Genomic DNA, 20,084 nt, shown 5'->3' with positions numbered 1-20,084 from the left:
CTAATACTCCCGCTCCTAAGTATTCATTTCAAGAAAATAATTCATAAGAGGAATACAATACATATTTTTATCTCCTAAGTATTCATTTCAATAAAATAATTGAATACAATACATATTTTTTGTTTATAACTGGCAAGAAACTGGAAGCAACCTTATTTTCCAGTAATAAAAAAAAGACTTAGTACATTTTGGTATCTTAATTCTTTGAGTTATTATGCAACCATTAAAAATATGATTACAGTGTACAAACAAGAAAAAGAGTGTTCAGTGAAGGGCATAGAAACAAAATATAAATGTGCAGTGATTACAGACATGCAAATTACACAAGCTGATAAAGACTAAGAGGGGAAACAAAGAAATGAAAATATTGATGTTAGCTTGGTGAGATTACAAGTGTCTTTAAACATTAAAATTATTTTCTTTTATAGCGACCATATTCAGTTTTTAGGGATTTTTCTTGTTTTTCCAGATGTGGTTTCTATAAAATTACATTTTACATTTTTTCCATCACTGGAAAAAAAAAAGATTTATATTTTATAATTATTTTTGGTCAGAAGATTATTTTACAAAACTACATATGGAATGTTCTAGCCAATTATGAAATACAGAGAACTACTAATTCGCAAATACTAATACTATTGTTTTAATTTGCAGTGAAGGGAATTTGGCTACAAAGCAGATCGTATTCCTTCAGAGGCCAGTTATGTGGAATTCAGCTGCTCAAACACCAGATGTGAGTAAAATTGATGCTTTATTAACTGAATATTATATTGAAGCATTTAATCCTTAAACTCTCATTGTAATTCCAAATAAGAAAGCATGGACATGACATGGAAACAGTCCTCTGAACTAACCTATAAGGGAAATGTGCTAGCAATCAGGCAACATGAAATAGTTCCAAAGGGGATTCTAATATGCCATCTCAAAATATGCCACTTTGGCGTGAGGATTACTTTGAGCTAAAGGCAATTAAGAAACAGCAGACACAGGAGGAACTCTCTGTCCTCCATCTTTCTGCTGAAAAACGGGGACATACATTTTGCTTTATAAGGGTGACATAAATTTCCATTTGTAAAGGTGTCTAATCACCAGAAACAATTCACAGTGATGAGTCTGCAAAAACAAACTGTACTAAAATAAGCTTGATCTTCCATTCGTTTACCCCATGTATTTGCCTTCTCACAATTTACCTCCCCAGAAGCCCAAACTCCTTTTCCCTCATCTAGTCACCTGTGCGCAACTTATCACCCTTTGTTAAAATGGTATATAAACTCCCAGGTCTTCTACACCAAACTGCCTCTTTGGGTTTTTGCTACTTTTCTGTGAAGAGACTGTGTACATTGAAAATAAACCTTTTCTCCTATTAATATGTCTTTTGTAAGTTTAATTTGTAGTTCTCAGCTACTGAACCTAAGAGGATAGAGGAACAGTTTTTTCTGTCCTTACAGTTCTAAATCTTGTGAATGAATGTGCCTGATCTTGCAATGCATCCATGCAACTTTGGCTATCTTGACCTTTAGCAACACTTTTCTTTTATATTATCTAGTCAAGTTTGTATTTTTTCAGCACTTTGCTGAAGGGCTATTCTGAGCCTCAAGTCACCTTGATCTTACTGGATGCACAGCTAGAATACAACGATTGAATGTGGCATTCTGTGCATTAATAAAGCATAACTTGCAAAACAAGAGATTTGCAAATGGACCAGAAATTTTTTAAAGTGTTTCTTTTTGTGTATCTGCATCAAGAAAACATTGTTTTATGTTTTCAGGCAAAGCTGCAGAGATTTGAAAAAAAGAAGACATTGTTTAGTAAACTTTAAAGTTATCTAAACTATCAAAGAGCTAGTTTGATTGTGTGTATAATACAGCCATGCTAAATTATCTCATGTTAATTTTGGGAAAAGGCTGGCTGGGTTGGTAGGTAAATCAGTAGAGAGATAGAGAGGTAGTTGGGAAGATGGAGAGGCAGGAGAATACAATGACCAAGTACACAGAATTAGAAACCACATTAGAGCCCACAGGTGAGCACTGCAACCCTCCACAACAATGAGGATGACTCAACTTCATGAGTTTATTCAAAAATATCTGTCAAGGTCATGCACAGGGGCGCACAACTGTAATCCCAACATTTTGGGAGGCTGAGGTGGGAGAACTGCTTGAACCCAGGAGTTTGAGACCAGCCTGGGAAACATTAACAGACCCTGTCTCTACAAAAAATTAAAAAATAAATTAGGCAGGCATGGTGGAACATGCCTGTAGTCCCAGCTACTTGGGATGTTGAAGTGGGAGGATCACTTGAGCCCAGGAGTTCAATGCTGCAGTGAGCTGTGATGGTGCCACTGCATTCCAGCCTGTGTGACAGAGTGAGACCCTGTCTCAAAAAAAATTAATTAAATAAAAGAAATATTCTGGCCCAGCCCAGTGGCTCATGCCTGTAATCCCAGCACTTTGGGAGGCCGAGGCAGGGATCATGAGGTCAAGAGATCAAGACCATCCTGGCCAACATGGTAAAACCCTATCTCTACTAAAAATACAAAAATTAGCCAGGCGTGGTGGTGTCTGCCTGTAGTCTCAGCTACTCAGGAGCCTGAGGCAGGAGAATCGCTTGAACCCAGGAGGCGGAGGTTGCAGTGAGCCTAGATTGCACCACTGCACTGCAGCCTGGCGACAGGGTGAGACTCTGTCTCCAAAAAGAAAAAAAAAAAGAAAAAAAGAAATATTCTACCTAAAAGAAGCAAAGGTGGGTATATGTAGAGAAAGACCAGAAAAAGTTGTCCTTTCTTCTTCCCCCAAAGCATGCTTCTCATCATGTCACAACCTTTTTATTCTTTCTTTTTTTCTTTTTCTTTTTCTTTTTTTTTTTTTTTTGAGATGGAGTCTCACTCTGTCACTAGGCTGGAGTGCAGTGGCACAGTCTCGGCTCACTGCAACCTCCTACTCCCTGGTTAAGCGATTCTCCTGCCTCCCGAGTAGCTGGGACTACAGGCACGCGCCACCACAACCAGCTAATTGTTGTATTTTTAGTAGAGACGGGGTTTCACCTTGTTGGCCAGGATGGCCTTGATCTCCTGACCTCGTGATCCACCCACCTCAGCTTCCCAAAGTGCTGGGATTACAGGTGTGAACCACCGCACCTGGCCTCTTTCTTTTTAACATTCTACAAATGGCCATTATTTTTAGGAAAAGTCATCAGAATTCACAGCCTCATGGGGTTTTGATCCATGAGGGCCATGGAGTTGTGTTTGTGACAATGTAAGACCTGTATCCAGCTACCTCACAGTCTCTTTTACTTAATATTAGATACAAGGTTTTTAATTCCCTGAAAATGTTTAGGCCCTTTTTGTTTATCATGTTTTACTTTTTTATGAGACAGGGTCTCCCTGTGTTGCCCAGTCTGGTCTCAAACTCCTGAGTTTAAACAATCCTCCCACCTTAGCTTCCCAAGTAGTTAGGGTTACAGGTGCTCACCACTGTACCCAGCCCCTTTTTGTTTAGCTTTAGATACTATCCAGTAGTCTCTACTCGCAGCTTTTCTTTGGGTAATCTTTATATTTCATTGTAAGGTAAAATTACTGGTTCATTTATATAATGGGAAGCAGATATAGTTGGTTTGTATCAATGACAAATCTAATAATAATATATTTTATAACTTACAATTCTGCTTCTAAATGGATTTACCATTTCTTCCTTTGACAAATGTTTAATTTTTCTAGCAAGAAGCCACAGGATCCTGAGATTATTTCAGGGCAGAACTTGTAGGTACGAGTCAAAGTGTCTAACAGCTATAACAGAACGCTGATTTGCAAATTCTTTCAGTTTTTACTTAAGGAAACAATTTCTTAATTTATCTCAAAATGGTAGTAATACTTTCAGGAAAGTAAACTATTAATATCAATATAGAGTTAATTTATTACCAAAATGTTTTAGCTATCTCATATATATTTTGTGAAAGTTGTATTTATGGCCGGGCGCGGTGGCTCAAGCCTGTAATCCCAGCACTTTGGGAGGCCGAGATGGGCGGATCACGAGGTCAGGAGATGGAGACCATCCTGGCTAACCCGGTGAAACCCCGTCTCTACTAAAAAATACAAAAAAAACTAGCCGGGCGTGGTGGCGGGCGCCTGTAGTCCCAGCTACTCGGGAGGCTGAGGCAGGAGAATGGCGTGAACCCGGGAGGCGGAGCTTGCAGTGAGCCAAGATCGCGCCACTGCACTTCAGCCTGGGCGACAGAGCAAGGCTCCGTCTCAAAAAAAAAAAGAACATCTGGGTGCGGTGGCTCATGCCTGTAATCCCAGCACTTTGGGAGGCCAAGGCAGGAGGATCACAAGGTCAGGAGTTCGAGACCAGCCTGGCCAATATGGTGAAACCCCATCTCTACTAAAAATACAAAAATTAGCCTGGCATGGCGGCGAGTTCCTGTAGTCCCAGCTACTTGGGAGGCTGAGGCAGGAGAATCGTTTGAACCCAGGAGGCAGAGCTTGCAGTGAGCTGAGATTGTGCCACTGCACTCCAGCGTAGGTGACAGAGTGAGACTTCATCTCAAAAAAAAAAAAAAAAAGAACAAGGAAAGAATGAGCCTGAACAACATGGTGAAACTCCACCTCTACAAAAAATATAAAAATTACATGGTGGCAGGCACAGGTGTCCAGAGTAATCCCAGTTACTCTAGAGGCTGAGGTGGGAGGATCACTTGTACCTGGGAGGTTGAGGCTGCAGTGAGCGGTAATTGCACCACTGCACTCCAGCCTGGGCTACAGAGTGAGACTCTGTCTCAAACAGAAAAAAAAAAAAAAAAAATTAAAGAAAGAAAGAAAAAGAAAAATAACTGAAGACCTCACTTACTGACATCAGAGATTCCACATTGTCAAGACGTTTCCTCTCATCTATTTGTTTGGCTTCTGTGTGTGTTGTGTGTGTGTGCAGAGGGCTTCTTAGGAGGTAAGCTTGGCCACCTTGTCAAAAAGAAAGAACTTGTTTATCCTAGAGTCAGTATAGTAGTCCCAGGGAATGACTCTGGTCAGGTCTGACCGGGTCACCTGCCCACACTGCAGTAGAGAAGAAGATGGATAGGAAAGCTGGCTGGAGAGGTAGTAATAAGTCAACCATACCCTTCCCCCTTCCTAGGCTTCCATGATTTTGACAGCCCCAACCTGGGAAGATCCAGGAATGTGCTCTGTGAGCAGTCAAGGGTAGCGCCTCTTGTGTTTCAAAACCTCTAACTCTTCCAAGTGGCCCAAGAGCTACACTTAGGATTGCAAGGTTGAAGAAGGAAAGAAATCCTGAATGTCCATTTCATGTTTTTGTCACTTTATAAACTAAATTTCTTAGCTACGCTTCCATTGTATCCATCATAACACTATCCAAGATTGTGTCCAACACAATGTTTTATGATTGCCGGTAGAATTCTGACTTAAGTCTTTTGCTTTTAAGATACCAACAGTGAAAACTGAAAGGTAGAATGGTAGAACACCCTAAATTCAACTAATGTGTCACTAGGACTCATGCATTTTTAATGGGTCACCCTTTTTTTTTTGTAAATAGGAATGGCTCTGAAAAGGTAGTAAATTTTATCAAAGGTTTTATTCTGCATCCAAATCTTAGTATAATTTCCTCCAATTTTACAGTGAAAATATCAGAAGAAAGTGAGGACATATATGAGTAAGGCTGAAAATGTAGTATGGGAAATCTTTATTTCTTTATTGACATAGAGAAATATTCACAATATAGTACTAAGTGGGAAAGTGAGGTATAAAATGTTTCATGGGCTGGGCATCATGACTCACACTTATAATTAATCCCAGCACTTTGGGAGGCCAAGGTGGGTGGATCGCTTGAGGTCAGGAGTTCGAGACCAGCCTGGCCAACATGGTGAAACCTCTTCTCTACTAAAAATACAAAAATTAGCTGGATGTGGTGATGTGCACCTGTAATCCCAACTACTTGGGAGGCTGAGGCAGAAGAATCACTTGAACCTGGGAGGCGGAGGTTGCAGTGAGCCAAGATCGTGCCACTGCACTCCAGCCTGGGTGACAGAGTGAGACTCCATCTCAAAAAAAAGTTTTATGTACTGTTTCTATACATCATCTGTGTGCATGCAAATGTATATATATAGAATATATATAAATATATATATATATTTAGAGAAAAAAATAGGAAAATATGCCAAGGTTTTAACAGTTGCATTTCTAGAAGATGGAATTATAGGTGGGTTTTGCTTTTTTCTTTGTTTTTGTCAAGTTTTCTATATTGAATAGGTGTTATTTTTATGATTGAAGGAAATTTTTATTTAGGAAACACACAAATCTTTTACAGCAAACCTACCCATATTTTTGCAGATGTGGGTAAGATAGTGTGAAAAGAATAAGGTGAGAGACTCGGGCTACAGTTCCGGGCCAGCTATTCCATCACCTTGGACAAATCCTGTTTTCTCTCTGGGTCTGAGCCCCACCTCTGTAGAATAAGGGGACTGAAGTAGATAATCTCCAAGAACTAGTTGGGCTTCAGACTTCTACAGTCTAAGTTATGAGAACATCACAGTTTGGTTTGTTGGAAATGTTATTATTTACATGTGGAATAAGGGTGGGGCAGGAGAGGTGATATGATTGCTGAAGTTGTATTTATTAAACAACATGTCACATGCGTCCGTGTGAAGAGACCACCAAACATGCTTTGTGTGAGCAATAAAGCTTTTTAATCACCTGGGTGCAGACGGGTTGAGTCCAAACAGAGAGTCAGTCCAAAAAGGGAGATAGGGGTGGGGCCGTTTTATAGGAGTTAGGTAGGTAATGGAAAATTACAGTCAAAGGGGGTTGTTCTCTGGTGGGCAGGGGCGGGGGTCACAAGGTGCTCAGTGGGGACCTTCTGAGCCAGGAGAAGGAATTTCACAAGGTAATATCATCAGTTAAGGCAGGAACCGACCATTTTCCCTTCTTTTGTGATTCTTCAGTTACTTCAGGCCATCTGGATGCATACCTGCAGGCTTGGGCTCAGGGGCCTGACGTAACAGTCACATGGTAAAAAAAGAAAAAAAGTGTGTGTTGGTTCAGAAGTCATTTTTAAAGGTGCAGTGCTAAGTATTTTGCCATCTTCTAACATTTGAAATTTACATTTGGTGGCTGTTTACCTATTAATGCTTATTTTAAAGTGAATTACTCTAAATATCTTAGTATTCTGAATAGCATCCCATTTTTATTAAGAAAATCCTTGTTAAGTATGTGAGAATTGGCCTCTATTAGCTGATATATACTGAAAAAAGTATTGCAAAATTTACCTTTGGCCCTAGCGCTGGTGAGGAAGGCAAGATCCAGGAAGCCCCCAGTGACCCCCACTTTCCCATTTTGATTCCGGACAGTGTTGAGAGCATTGAGAGCATCATTCAAGAGTGAATGCATTCCCACCGGCGTGGTGGCTCACGCCTGTAATCCCAGCACTTTGGGAGGCTGAGATTTAAGCCTCCAAAGTGATCTGAGATTAAGTGATCTGAGATTAAGGCAGATCACTTAAGTCCAGGAGTTCAACAACAGCCTGGCCAACATGGCAAAACCCCATCTCTATAAAAAATAGAAAAATTACCCAGGCGTGGTGGTGCACGCCTGTAATTCCAGTTACTCTGGAGGCCGAGACAGGAGAATTGCTTGAGCCTGGGAGGTGGTCAAGCAATTGTAAATAGTAATGACTGAAAAGTCGGGAGGTGGTCAGTGCAGTGAGTGGAGATTGTGCCACTGCACTCCAGCCTGGGCGACAGACAGAAACTCTGTCTCAAAAAAAAAAGAGTGAATGCATCGTTGTGCATGTGGGAAAGATAGCCACTGGCCAGGCTTGAGAAAGGAGCGCAGTCTGGCCGTGTTCATCAGCCATATCTGAAGCCAAAAAACTGTATCCTTGCTGACCAATGCCCCAGTGCAGGGAAGAAAGTGCCATTCTCAAATTTTGTACATTTCTGAGAGTAAATCTGTCAGGTTCCACCGCATATATTAATTTCAATAAATTTGGTGAATAGGAATAAACAGGAAAAGAACTAAAGAGCTGATATTTGGCCAGGCATGGTGGCTCACGCCTGTAATCCCAGCACTTTGGGAGGCCGAGACGGGCGGATCACGAGGTCAGGAGATTGAGACCATCCTGGCTAACACGGTGAAACCCCGTCTCTACTAAAAAACACAAAAAACTAGCCGGCCGAGGTGGCGGGCGCCTGTAGTCCCAGCTACTCAGAAGGCTGAGGCAGGAGAATGGTGTAAACCTGGGAGACAGAGCTTGCAGTGAGCCGAGATCCGGTCACTGCACTCCAGCCTGGGCAACAGAGCGAGACTCCGTCTCAAAAAAAAAAAAAAAAAAAAAGCTGATATTTGCATTTGATGAATGCAAGGGTGCCCATGTAAAATGTGACAACCACCAAACTGTGTCTAACTTGGGACCACGAAGGTGGGCCTTTGTTGAGGGACAACCTACTGTAGACTTTGTGAACCCCAAATATATGAGATAGGTCTCCGTTAATTTAGAAAGTTTATATTGCCAAAGTTAAGGACACACTCAGGAGGTCCTGATGACATGTGCCCAAGGTTGTCAGGCACAGTTTGGTTTTATACACTTTAGGGAGACGTGAGACATCAGTCAACATATGTAAGATGAACTTTGGTTCCATCCAGAAAGATGAGACGAAAGGCGGGACAACTCGAAATGGGGAGGGGTAGATAAAAGTGGCTGCAATATTTTGAGTTTCTGATTAGCCTCTCCAAAAGACCAATCAGATATCCATTTATCTCAGTGAGCAGAGGGGTGAATTTGAATAGAATGGGAGGCAGGTTTGCCCTAAGTCATTCTCAGCTTGACTTTTCGTTTTAGTTTGGTGATTTGGGGGCCCCAAGGTTTATTTTTCTTTCACAACTTTTTCCCTTAAACTTGCCCAACTCTGGTAACTTGGCCAAGAAAAAGATGCACTGCCTCTGTGCTGCCAATAAACTCCTTTTTATGCAACCCGCTGGGGCTGCATCTTCCTGTACAAACAGTGTCATGAACGGTATTACATTCCACAGTAGCGCACAAAATCCACTTTAATAAAGCTGTTTGTTTGCTTTGTGTATTTGCTGTAAAAACCAGTAGAAAATACCCCGGTATTTTATGCACTGCATTTCAACAGATGAATCGTTAACAAACTTCTGTAAGATCAGCCTGGGCATTTGATTTCTACAATTTTCCTAAGAATTTTTTAATTTTACCTCTTACTTTTAGGAAAAATGCAACCCTAGTTCCCAAATAACATATAAATGAATTTTCAGTAAATGAGCTCTTTGTAAACTGGGAAATTACTGTGATTTGTAAATGTATCTTTAAATCTATGTTCACTTTTATGTACCTAGGAGGATATGATCATATTTTCTAATATCTGCCACGTTGTCAGTATTAAATAAGCTCTTAAGGGCCAGATACAGTGGTTCACACCAGTAATCCCTGCACTTTGGGAGGCAGAGGTGGGCAAAACGCTGAGGTCAGGAGTTCAAGACCAGCCTGGTCAACATGTTGAAACCCCATCTCTACTAATAACACAAAAATTAGCTGGGCAAGGTGGCACATGCCTGGAGTCCCAGTTACTCAGGAGGCTGAGGCGGGAGAATTGCTGGAACCCGGGAGGCAGAAACTACAGCATGCTGAGATTGCAATCACTACATTCCAGCCTGGGCAACAGAGCAAGACTCTGTCTCAACAACAACAACAAAAAATGCTCTTATAATGAAGTCTCATCAGGAGTCTGAACATCACAAGTTAAGCAGCTAATTCTCCTTGTTGTGCTTTCCCTTTTTTGACTTAGCTATCTTATTTTTTTCATATATATATATATGAAAAAAAAATATATATATATATAGGACCTGAGGTCTCGCCATGTTGCCTAAGCTGGCCTTGAACTCCCAGTTCCAAGTAATCCTCCCATTTCAGCCTCCTGAGTAGCTGAGACTACAGGCTCATGCCACTTTGCCCAGCTAGATACCTTATTTTGACTTAAGTTGCCTGGGCAGAGACCATGTCCCCTTTATTCTGGACTGAACCAAGAACATTCTCTGCCCTCAGTAAATATTTATCAGCAAAAACATCCACAGTTGATCAGAGAGTCTGAATGAGCTGGACTGAATTGTTGAGCATGTATACTGTGTCAGGCAGAAGCAGTTTGCAGCAGGACAAGGAAAGGGTCCACTTCACCCTTGAAGACATTCTAGACACTCACTCAAAATAAACTCAGTCTGAATTATCTGTGTATATTAGTCTGTTCTCACGCTGCTAATAAAGACTGGGTAATTTTTAAAGGAAAGATGTTTAATTGGACTCACAGTTCCACATGGTTAGGGAGGCCTCACAACCATGGCAGAAGGTGAATGAGGAGCAAAGTCACGTCTTACATGGAGGCAGGCAAGAGAGCATGTGCAGGGGAACACCCCTTCATAAAACCATCAGATCTAATGAGACTTATTCACTATTGCAGGAACAGCATGGGAAAGACCCACCCCCATGATTCAATTACCTCCCACTGGGTCCCTCCCACAACACTTGGAAATTATGGGAGGTACAATTCAAGATGAGATTTGGGTGACAACACAGCCAAACCATATCATTCTGCCCCAGCTCCTCCCAAATCTCATGTCCTCTCATTTCAAAACCAATCATGCCTACCCAACAGTTCCCCGAAGTTTGTTGTTGTTTTTTGTTTTTTGTGTTTTTTTTGAGATGGAGTCTTTCTCTTGTTGCCCAGGCTAGAGTGCAATGGTGTGACCTTGGCTCACTACAACCTCCACCTCCCAGATTCAAGTGATTCTCCTGCCTCAGCCTCCCAAGTAGCTGGGATTACAGGCGTGTGGCAGCACACTCAGCTAATTTTTATATTTTTAGTAGAGACGAGGTTTCACCATGTTGGTCAGGCTGGTCTGAAACTCCTGACCTCAAGTGTTCCTCCCGTCTCAGCCTCCCAAAGTGCTGGGATTACAGGCATAAGCCACTACACTCAGCCAAAAGTCTTAACTAATTTCAGCATTAACTCAAAAGTCCACAGTCCAAAATCTCATCTGAGACAAGGCAAGTCCCTTCTACCTATGACCCTGTAAAATCAAAAGTAGGTTGGTTACTTCCTACATACAACAGGGGTACAGGCATTGGGTAAATACATCCATTCCAAATGGGAGAAATTGGCCAAAATGAAGGGGTTACAGGCCCCATGCAAGTCCAAAATCAAGTGGGGCAATCTTAAAGCTCTAAAATGATCTCCTTTGACTCCCTGTCTAACATCCAGGTCACACTGATGCAAGAGATGGGTTCCCATGGACTTGGGTAGTTCTGCCCCTGTGACTTTGCAGGGTACAGCCCCCCTCCTGGCTGCTTTCATAGGCTGGCATTGAGTATCTGTGGCTTTTCCAGGTGCACAGTGCAAGCTGTCAGTGGATCTACCATGCTGGGGTCTGGAGTATGGTGGCCCTCTTCTCACAGCTCCACTAGGCAGTTTCCCAGTGGAAACTCCATGTGGGAGTTTCTCAAACCCCATTTCTTGACTTCTGTGTGTCCACAGGCGCAAAACAACATGTAAGCCACCAAGGCTTGGGGCTTGCACCCTCTGAAGATACAGCCTAAGCTCTACATTGGCCCCATATAGCCACGGCTGGGACACAGGGCACCAAGTCCCGAGACTGCACAAAGCAGCAAGGCCCTGGGTCCGGCCCACAAAAACATTTTTTCGTCCTAGGCCTCCTGGCTTGTGATGGGAGGAGCTGCCGTGAAATGCTCTGGAGACATTTTCTCCATTGTCTTGGCAATTAACATTTGGCTCCTTGTTACTTATGCAAGTTTCTGCAGCCAGCTTAAATTTCTTCTCAGAAAATTGTTTTTTCTTTTCTATGGCATCATCAGTCTGCAAATTTAAACATAAGTTCCAATTCCAAACCATATATTTGTGAATACATAAAACTGTTTTTAACAGTACCCAAATCACCTATTCAATGCTTTGCTGCTTAGAAATTTTTTCTACCAGATGCCCTAAATCATCTCTCTCAAGTTCAAAGTTACACAAATCTCGAGGGCAAGGGCAAAATGCCACCAGTCTCTTAGCTAAAATATAGCAAGAGACACCTTTGCTCCAGTTCCCAAGTTCCTCGTCTCCATCTGAAATCACCTCAACCTGGACTTCATTGTCCATATCACTATAAGCATTTTGGTCAAAGCCATTCAATAAGTCTCTAGGAAGTTCTAAACTTTCCCACATCTTCCTGTCCTCTTCTGAGCCCTTCAAACTGTTCCAACCTCTGCATGTTACCCAGTTCCAAAGTCGCTTCTACATTTTTGGGTATTTTTATAGCACCCCCCCAACTCTACTAGTACCAATTTACTGTATTAGTCTGTTGTCATCCTGCTAGTAAAGACATACCCAAGACTGTGTAGTTTACAAAGGAAAGAGGTTTAATTGACTCACAGTTCCACGTGGGGAGGCCTCACAATCATGGCAGAAGGCAAATGAGGAGCAAAGTCATGTATCATGTGGTGGCAGGCAAGAGAGAGCACGTGCAAGGGAACTCCCCTTTATAAAACCATCAGATCTCATGATACTTATTCACGGGTAAGACCCACCCCATGATTCGACTACCTCCTACCGGGCCCCTCCCACAACACATGGGAATTATAGGAGCTGCAATTCAAGGTGAGATTTGGGTGGGGACACAGCCAAACCATATCACTGTGACTCTTCTGCACAGCCTGTGCCTACAGGAAATGGGTGTAAGGTGGCCATTGAAGCACCTTTTCTGCTCTATAGATCCCAACTAACACTAAGACAAAAAATGTATTAGTATTTATACCTTGCTTTTTTCTCCCAAAGTATGATTTCAACAAATTTCCTTCCTTAGAGATGTCATTAAGGGCTGATGTGTACCTAACACACCTGCCAATAAGAATGATGTACCAGGAACCTACAAAGAGTTACAAAACAGGGAGAAGGGAGTTCATTTCTATTTGGGTAGGGAGGGGAATGTGGAGGTAGCTCTGAGCTGGTCGTTGAAGATGAGCAGGATTTTGAAGAGCTGGGGGAAAGGACATTCCAGTAGGCAGAAAGGCAGCATGTGCTAGACCAGGGGGACAGGAAACACCTATCTTTTTAACTCCTGATCGCCAATGTCTTGTGTTTCAGAAGAAAGCTAGCCGCCACATAAAAGGTGAAGACAAGAACAAAGCCACCAGTAGGAGCATTGGATTAGACACAACCACATCACAACCTGCAGAGAGCAGACACCCGCCTGAGGAGTGCCGCCTTTCTCCCTCCAGGGAATGCTGGACACAGGAGGGGAGGCTGGCACAGCACAACAGCTTCTCTGGGTTCAGCAGCAGTGACAGCGTCCTCCGGGAATTAGATGACGGACAGTTTGATCAGGAAGATGGAGTGACTCAGGTCACTTGTATGTGAGCCATGAGATGAAGCAAAGGAAGGTCTTGTAAATAATTGTTAAAATAATTGCCAACTGACCTTATTGTGTTATTTTCTCTGCATTTATATAATATTTTTGAATTTTTCCAGACTCAGCCTTTCCTCTAATCTATGTAAACTTTGGCACAACCTCCCAGACAAGTAAGAATAACCAACATATTTATACATTTAGAATCATGTTTACACTTCTCTCAACTAAAACATCTGGTTAAACAGATGTTCCATTCAGTTATTACACAATAATCTATTTCAGCTTCTCATGAATGTACAAAGTAGATTTTTCTTACAATTCCTGGTAAGGAAATTGAATATCTCAAACAGTATTTTACCTAATTAGAGGGAGTTCTCAGGAAGTTACAGTCTTATTTAAGCTGAAAAATAATCTCTTTCTTTTTCTCTCTCTCTCTCTCTCTCACACACACACACAGCTAATTAGTGAAAATAAATACCTATTTTCCAAATATAATAAATAATCCACATTTTGTCTTTAACTATAGCATGTATATACAAAGCAAGCCCCTATGTGTTAAAATATTTTTTAAAAAAAATTTTTTTATATATCTTTGCTTTTAAAGGGTCACCATGTCACCAATCCTGTACTGATTCATTGCACATAAATGTTGTTGCTCCTAAAAGCCTAAAAATGCGGACAGTAAAGCAGCATCTCTTAAAATTCAATATGAAAAGAACCCATAATCTCAATAAATAAATACCTTAGTAGAGAGTAAGATGTAATTTTTTTTTATTTTAAAGTCTAAATACTATGAAGAGGAAAAACACCAACTTCAAGTGGAAACTGAAGTATTTTACATCTGTCTAGATTTGAATTCTGCTTTTATTTTGACTTGCTAAATCCTGAAGAATGTTGAAATCTAGAATTTTCAATCAGGCAGGAGTAGAAAGATGCTCATAGCACACGCAATATGTATGATAACCTATTTTGTTTCACCTTGCTTTTCTTTCCCCTTCTAACAGAGGTAACTTTGCCTTGACCCAGTCTTTAACAATCTTTAAAATTCTACAAAATAGAGGATTTTCATTTGTCTATGAAAGGCTTACTTTGAAAGATGGAACCTTCAAGTGAATTACAACTTACTCTATCATTGATGAATTCAGCCTATTATATATTTTTATTAACATTGATGTTGACATTGTAAGATCATTTTAATAATAAAACATCATTTTTATTGGGTTATTGTTTTGTTGAACACAAATATTCATATAATATGTTTGGTTTTGGGGTTTTCTGTGGCTTTTTTTTGAGACAGAGTCTCGCTCTGTCACCCAGGCTGGAATGCAGTGGCACAATCTCAGCTCACTGCAACCTCCCCCTCCTGGGTTCAAGCAATTCTCCTGCCTCAGCCTCCAGAGTAGCTGGAACTACAGGCAGTGTGCGCCACCACGCCCAGCTAATTTTTGTATTTTTAGTAGAGATGGGTTTTCACCATGTTGGCCAGGATGGTCTCGATCTCTTGACCTCGTGATCCGCCTGCCTCATCCTCCTGAAGTGCTGGGATTACAGGCGTGAGCCACCACGCCTGGCCCTCATATAATATGTTTTATACATATAACAGATATGTATTACATGTTATCAATTATATAGTGTATCTAAACTAAGTCAATCTCCATTAATTGCTGATAAAATTAACAGGAGTTATTCCACTTTTATCATCCAGAAGTACAGTATAAAGGAATTTAAGAATATTCCTCTCACTCTTATTCTATAGCAATAGCTGTCAACAATATTTGCAGAAATGGTTTTTGTTTTGACTTTTAGATGGACTTGAGTTCCATAATCAAGAGTTAGTGGATTTTTGGTAGAAATAAGCACTGCTTCCGGAGTCCACAAAATGTAATGAAGTTAGGAAGCACAAAGAACAAATCAGAAAGTTCGTTTTTCCCAATGCCAGGATCTACAAGAGGTAGAGACTTCTTTATCATTCAGTCCGTATACACAGAGGATTGGAAGTAGTAAATTAAGAACAGAGACAGAAATTTATATTTGACTAAGAAAAAACTCAGAAATATAGCATTAACTTTTTTTTTTTTTTTTGAGACAGAGTCTCACTCTGTCGCCCAGGCTGCAATCTCGGCTCACTGCAACCTCAGCCTCCCAGGTTCAAGTGACTCTCCCGCCTCAGCCTCCTCAGTAGCAGGGATTACAGGCATGCACCATCATGCCTGGCTAATTTTTGTAATTTGGGTAGAGATGGGATTTCACCATGTTGGCCAGGCTGGTCTCAAACTCCTGGCCTCAAGCAATCTACCTGCCTTGGCCTCCCAAAGTGCTGGGATTACAGGCGTGAGCCACTGCACCCAACCATGATAGTGAATAATTTATGACCAAGTGGTTCTAGAGCATTTTAAATATGCGTAAATAGCTCTGAGCCTATTCTTTTAAAAAAAGGAACAAAGTTTAGGCTCTCTATGCCTAAGGAGTTAAATGTGTCTAATCTTATCATTATCTGCCAATTGTATATTCAGTTCTTTTTATAACACTATAGATTTCCTTAGGGGCTCTGGCATGTGAATTTTTTAAACCTGTAAGTTATAATGAAAGGTATCAAGATCCCAGATGTCGGGTGAAGATCTGTCATTCCCCTTGGTGTAGTATCTACGGCATTTTCATCTTCGTTTTCAATAACCAAATGTTAATTCCATCCCCTTTGGATTGAGTATCACCCTGTTATCTTTCATGGACACATTTAACACCTACCTCATCACGGGGGAAATCAGCTCTGTCAGCGCCACTACAATTCATTTCGGTGAAAAAGAAAAGGAAAGGTCACTCTCTTTGAGAGATTCTAGGGCTTTTAGGAGAAGGAGAAGCAAATCATTTGTGCTATCAGGAGCAGGTGTTTATATATTTGACTATAAATGTATTTTCATTTTCATGCATTTTCATTTGTTTCATTCTGGAGTGCCGGAGGAGCTGTCCTGTTTTCCTACTCTTGCCTGTTATTGATTCCTCACCACCATTCCTTCGTGGCTAGAAGGACGGTGGCTCTTTCCCTCCCCATATGGCTAAAGAGGATTTCTTTCTCTTAACTCTTCAGAGCCCCAGAGTAGTACTGTATGGAAAGAGTAAATTCAGATAGAGAATCAAATGAAGTGAAATTGCTAACAGTGGGGACAGTATATAACGAAGCACACACATTATATAAAAATTTACTAGTGGATACATAGAAAAACTGGCTAAATGTTACTCATCAGAACTTGTAACATATCGATTTAAATAACATTTGCTGGTAATCTATCATCCCTTGAGAATGAATTTTTTTGTGCAATAGTGCAAAGTTTGCAGAACCAGGTCTGTCAGATGCTTAAGTTCTGAGATGGTGTTTGTGGCAGAAAATTAGGCAAAACTGTAAAACAATGAGCCTTAGTTTTGGTGAGGTTCTTAAAAAGTTTTGGTGAAGACGACTGCAAAAAAATGGGTTCTAAAAATGTTTTGAGCATTCAAATCATTGTATGTAAAAATACCAAGTAATTAAATCAATAGAGGGAATAAATAATTTACGTGTGAGATAAATGTATAAGTATCAAGGTGAGTTTTTTGTTTGTTTGTGACAGAGTCACACTCTGTTGCCCAGGCTGGGGTACAGTGGCGTGATCTCGGCTCACTCACTGCAGCCTCTGCCTCCTGGGTTCAAGCGAAATTTCCCCACCTCAGCCTCCCAAGTAGCTGGGACTACAGGTGCACACCACCACACCCAGCTAATTTTTCTATTTTTAGTCAAGTAGGGTTTCACCATGTTGGCCAGGCTAGTTTTGAACTCCTGGCCTCAAGCGATCCCCCTGCCTCGCACTCCCAAAGTGCTGGGATTACAGGCATGGGCCACCACGCCCAGCCAAGGTGAGTTTTTGAAGGCTTACATAAGTCACATTATTACGTGAGAGCAATAGAACTTAACTTGGCTTATTGAGCAATAAAGGGGCTTTTTGTTGTTTTGGTTTTTTGTGGGTTTTTTGTTTTTGTTATTTTTTGTTTTTTTGAGACAGATTCTCACTCTGTCACCCAGGTTGGAGTGCAGTGGCATTATCATCGCTCACTGCAGCCTCAATCATCCTGGGCTCAAGCGATCCTCCTACCTCAGCCTACCGAGTAGCTGGTACTACAGGCATATCCCACCACACTCTGCTAATTTTTGTATTTTTTATAGAGACAGGGTTTCACCATGTTGCCCAGGCTGATCTTGAACTCCTGGGCTCAAGCAATCCCTCCCGCCTTGGCCTCCCAAAGTGCTGGGATTAGACGCATGAGCCACCGAACCCAGACCAATAAAGGGGTTTATTTCAAAAGATATCTGGAGGCCAGGCATGGTCACTCACACCTGTAATCTCAGCACTTTGGAAGGCTGAGGAGGACAGATCACTTGAGGCCAGGAGTTCCAGACTTTTGTCCTACAAAAAATACAAAAATTAGCTGGGCATGGTCGCTGGTGCCTGTAGTCCCAGCTACTCGAAAGGCTGAGGTAGTAGAATCACTTGAACTCAGGAGGCGGATGTTGCAATGAGCTGAGATCGCACCACTGCACTCCAGCCTGTGCTACAGAGCGACTCTTCCAAAAATAAATAAATAAATAAATAGACTGAGATCTGCTTCAGATATTTGGGGTTCATGATTTTTTATTTCCATGCTGAGTTACAGGTGTGAGCCACCGTGCCCGGTCAGGTCTCAGTCAATTTATAAAGTTTATTGCCAAGGTTAAAGACTCGCCCGTGACCCAGCCTCAGGAGGTCCTAACGACACGTGCCCAAGGTGGTTGGGGCACAGCTTGGTTTTAAACATTTTAGGGAGACATATCAATCAATACATGTAAGGGGTACATTGGTTCAGTCTGGAAAGGTGGGACAGGGGAGAGGGCTTCCAGGTCATAGGTGGATAAGAGGCCAACAGCTGCATCCTTTTTGTTTTTGAGACGGAGTCTTGCTCTGTCGCCCAGGCTGGAGTGCAGTGGCGTGATCTGGGCTCACCGCAACCTCTGCCTCCCGGGTTCAAGTGATTCTCCTGCCTCAGCCTCCCGAGTATCTAGGACTACAGGTACGCGCCACCACACCCGGCTCATTTTCACATCATGAACTCTAGGGTGCTTGTGAGGCCTTGAATGTTTACTTGCAAATCACTAGAGCCTGAGGATTGGCAGAGGAAATGATGCCTTGGACTTAGAGGGCCTTGACGGTCAGAAAGGCAAAATCCAAAACCCCGATGTCAAAATAGAGATGCGTTGTCCAAATCTGGAGTTAACAGTTAATGCAGCTATATTGGCTTGTGATAAAAAATAGCCATCTAGGCGACTCCAGGTCCTATGACTCTGGAGGCCTCCTTTGAACCATGGAAGTCCCCATTCATCGAGGGGTTTAGCCTCACTGTTTACAGCACTCCAGAGGGTTTCAAGGAAAAGTTCCTTCGCAAGACACGCGAGAACCTGAGGGTACCCATAGGTTGCCTGGGCACGGCAGCCGCCCTCACCTAGGGCCTCTACTGCTTCCACCAGGGCCACAGCCAGCACTCTCAACTCACAATGCTCACACCTGGATCTCCGCGCAGGGCTTCACAGTCGCAGCCATCTTGCTGGGTCTAGTTGCAACTGCTATGAAGTCTCGACCCCGAGCCCACAGTCTGGCCTTGAAAGCTTCGCAGAGATCATTCCAAAACCCAGGAGCACCACTGGCCCTACCATGGGACTTATTCCCTCCTCTCCTTTGAGAGGCCCTGTGTCCTTGGGGGAGAAAGTGAACCTTTATGTAATCATAACTGAAAGATTTTTTCAAAAATTCCAGATTCTGTTTGACTGTTACGTACTTTTTTTTTTTTTTTTTTTTTTTAAGAGGGAGTCTGGCTGTCGCCCAGGCTGGAGTGCAGTGGTGCAATCTCGGCTCACTGCAAGCTCCGCCTCCCGGGTTCAGGCCATTCTCCTGCCTCAGCCTCCTGAGTAGCTGGGACTACAGGTGCCCGCCACTACACCCAGCTAATTTTTTGTATTTTTAGTAGAGAAGGGGTCACCGTGTTAGCCAGGATGGTCTGGATCTCCTGACCTCGTGATCCACCCGCCTCGGACTCCCAAAGTGCTGGGATTACAGGCGTGAGCCACCGCGCAGGGCCAAATGTTACATACTTCTATTTGTGCCACATCTCCTCCACTCCCCTGCTTAATAAACTCTAATCCACTTGTAGTACAGTGAGAAAAACAGCCATCTACATGAAAGTGAACTGAGAGGGGTACTTACTCAACTAATATTGCTGCCTACAACCTAAACCAACACAGTGACCAATTCTAGTGTCCTTTCTAAAGATTAAAAAAAACAAGATAAAAAAGCAAAAAATAGCTATAAAGATTAAAACATGGATGGGCGTCCGCCATTGCTGAGGCTTGAGTAGGTAAACAAAGTAGCCAGGAAGCTCAAACTGGGTGGAACCCACAGCAGCTCTAGGAGGCCTGCCTGCCTCTGTAGACTCCACCTCTGGGAGCAGGGCATAGCTGAACAAAAGGCAGCAGAAACTTCTGTAGACTTGAAGGTCCCTGTCTGACAGCTCTGAAGAGAGCAGTGGTTCTCCTAGCACGGTGTTTGAGCTCTGAGAATGGACAGACTGCCTCCTCAAGTGGGTCCCTGATCCGCATGTGGTCTAACTGGGA

General features: G+C 42.2%; 1 protein-coding gene and 1 pseudogene across 3 annotated transcripts in view; both read left to right on the top strand.

Annotated features, from left to right (window-relative positions):
* RFTN2 (raftlin family member 2) overlaps window positions 1-16,978 on the top strand; it is an 84,607-nt gene extending 67,629 nt beyond the window's left edge. For 2 of the 3 annotated variants that reach the window (XM_073019893.1, XM_007965750.3), the window contains exons 8-9: window positions 655-733; window positions 13,153-16,978. In XM_073019893.1, the coding sequence (XP_072875994.1) occupies window positions 655-733; window positions 13,153-13,425 (352 nt within the window). In that variant the 3' untranslated portion in view covers window positions 13,426-16,978. The remainder of the gene's footprint in view (window positions 1-654; window positions 734-13,152) is intronic. The other variant, XM_007965751.3, reaches the window with a different exon arrangement.
* On the top strand, window positions 14,090-19,461 carry LOC119625155 (HIG1 domain family member 2A pseudogene; annotated as a pseudogene).
* The last annotated feature ends 623 nt before the right edge of the window (window positions 19,462-20,084 follow it).

This window comes from Chlorocebus sabaeus, chromosome 10, assembly GCF_047675955.1.
Source record: "Chlorocebus sabaeus isolate Y175 chromosome 10, mChlSab1.0.hap1, whole genome shotgun sequence".
Lineage (NCBI taxonomy): Eukaryota > Metazoa > Chordata > Mammalia > Primates > Cercopithecidae > Chlorocebus > Chlorocebus sabaeus.
This window is presented reverse-complemented; position numbering and strand designations above follow the sequence as displayed.